Source organism: Lepidothrix coronata, unplaced genomic scaffold, assembly GCF_001604755.1.
Source record: "Lepidothrix coronata isolate B3197 unplaced genomic scaffold, Lepidothrix_coronata-1.0 Scaffold839, whole genome shotgun sequence".
Lineage (NCBI taxonomy): Eukaryota > Metazoa > Chordata > Aves > Passeriformes > Pipridae > Lepidothrix > Lepidothrix coronata.
In genome coordinates, this window is record NW_016691019.1 from 3,125 (window position 1) to 4,639 (window position 1,515).

Below are 1,515 nucleotides of genomic sequence, written 5' to 3' on the forward strand. Positions count from 1 at the left end.
GGTTTTATGGGATTCCAGGCTCTGGCTCTCTGGCTTTTGGGGTTCCCAGGTTTTAGGGCTCCGGCTCTCCAGGTTTTGGGGTTCTGGCCCCAGCTGTCAGGGTTTTGGGGTTCCCGGGCTCTGGCTCTCTGGGTTTTAGGGCTCCCAGGTTTTGGTGTTCTGGCTTTATGGGATTCCAGGCTCTGGCTCTCTGGGTGTTGGGGTTCTGGCCCCAGCTCTCTGGGTTTTGGGGTTCCCAGGTTTCAGGGCTCTGGCTCCCTGGGTTTTAGGGCTTCCACATTTTGGTGCTCTGGCTTTACGGGATTCCAGGCTCTGGCTCTCTGGCTTTTGGGATTGTGGGCCCCAGCTCTCTGCGTCTCTAGGTTTTGGGGTTCAGGGCTCCAGCTCTCTGGCTTTTGGGGTCTGGCCCCAGCTGTCTGGGTTTTGGGGTTCCCAGGTTTCAGGCTCCGCCTCTCTGGGTTTTGGGGTTCCCAGGTTTTAGTGTTCCGGCTTTATGGGATTCCAGGCTCCGGCTCTCTGGCTTTTGGGATTGTGGCCCCAGCTCTCTGGGTTTTGGGGCTTCAGGCTCTGCCTCTCTGGGTTCTGGGGTTCCCAGGTTTTGGGGCTCCGACTCTCCAGGTTTTGGGGTTCTGGCTTCGGCTTCCTGGGATTTGGGGCTCCCAGGTTTCAGGGCTCCGACTCTCTGGCTCTCCGGGTTTTGGGGTTCGGGGCTCCAGCTCTCCAGGTCTTAGGGCTCTGGCTCTCCGAGTTTTGGGGTTCAGGTCTCCGACTCTCCGGGTTTTGGGGTTCAGGGCTCCGACTCTCCGGGTTTTGGGGTTCAGGGCTCTGGCTCTCCGAGTTTTGGGGTTCGGGGCTCCGACTCTCCAGGTTTTGGGGTTCAGGGCTCCGACTCTCCGGGTTTTGGGGTTTGGGGCTCCAGCTCTCCAGATCTTAGGGCTCTGGCTCTCTGAGTTTTGGGGTTCAGGGCTCCGACTCTCCGGGTTTTGGGGTTCGGGGCTCCAGCCCTGCCGAGCTCCCTCCAGGTTTTTGGGGCTCCCCGGGTTGAACCTGGAGGGACAGAAAAGCTCCAATTGCAGCCCAAACCCAACCCCGAAAGCCTCAGGATCCCCCAAATCCTCCCTCCTCACTCCCAAGGGATGGAGGAGTTTCGGGAAAAGGCGACTCCGGGAGGAGAAGCGGGAAAGGGAAGGGAAGGGTTGGATTTCCTTGGAATTTGGGGCCGCAAAGGGCTGGAACCTCCCCGTTCTGGGGCTGGAACCTCCCCTTATCCGTTCCCTCAAAGGGACGGATGGAACCTCCCCGTTCTGGGGATGGAACCTCCCCTTATCCGTTCCCTCAAAGGGATGGATGGAACCTCCCCGTTCTGGGGACAGAACCTCCCCGTTCTCCGGCCCCTCAAAGGGACGGAACCTCCCCGTTCTCCATCCTCTCAAAGGGCTGGAACCTCCCTGTTCTCCGTCCCCTCAAAGGGACGGAACCTCCCCGTTCTGGGGCTGGAACCTCCCCGTTCTCCAT

At 60.0% G+C, this 1,515-nt stretch overlaps 1 protein-coding gene across 1 annotated transcript in view; it reads right to left on the reverse strand.

Annotated features, from left to right (window-relative positions):
• LOC108510418 (chromosome alignment-maintaining phosphoprotein 1-like) overlaps positions 1–1,229 on the reverse strand; it is a gene marked incomplete at its 5' end in the record, with an annotated part of 4,069 nt that extends 2,840 nt beyond the window's left edge. Inside the window, 5 exons of the mRNA XM_017840093.1 lie at positions 1–114; positions 179–236; positions 339–412; positions 451–633; positions 680–1,229. Coding sequence (XP_017695582.1) covers positions 53–114; positions 179–236; positions 339–412; positions 451–633; positions 680–1,229 — 927 coding nt within the window. The remainder of the gene's footprint in view (positions 115–178; positions 237–338; positions 413–450; positions 634–679) is intronic.
• Between the last annotated feature and the right edge of the window lie 286 nt (positions 1,230–1,515).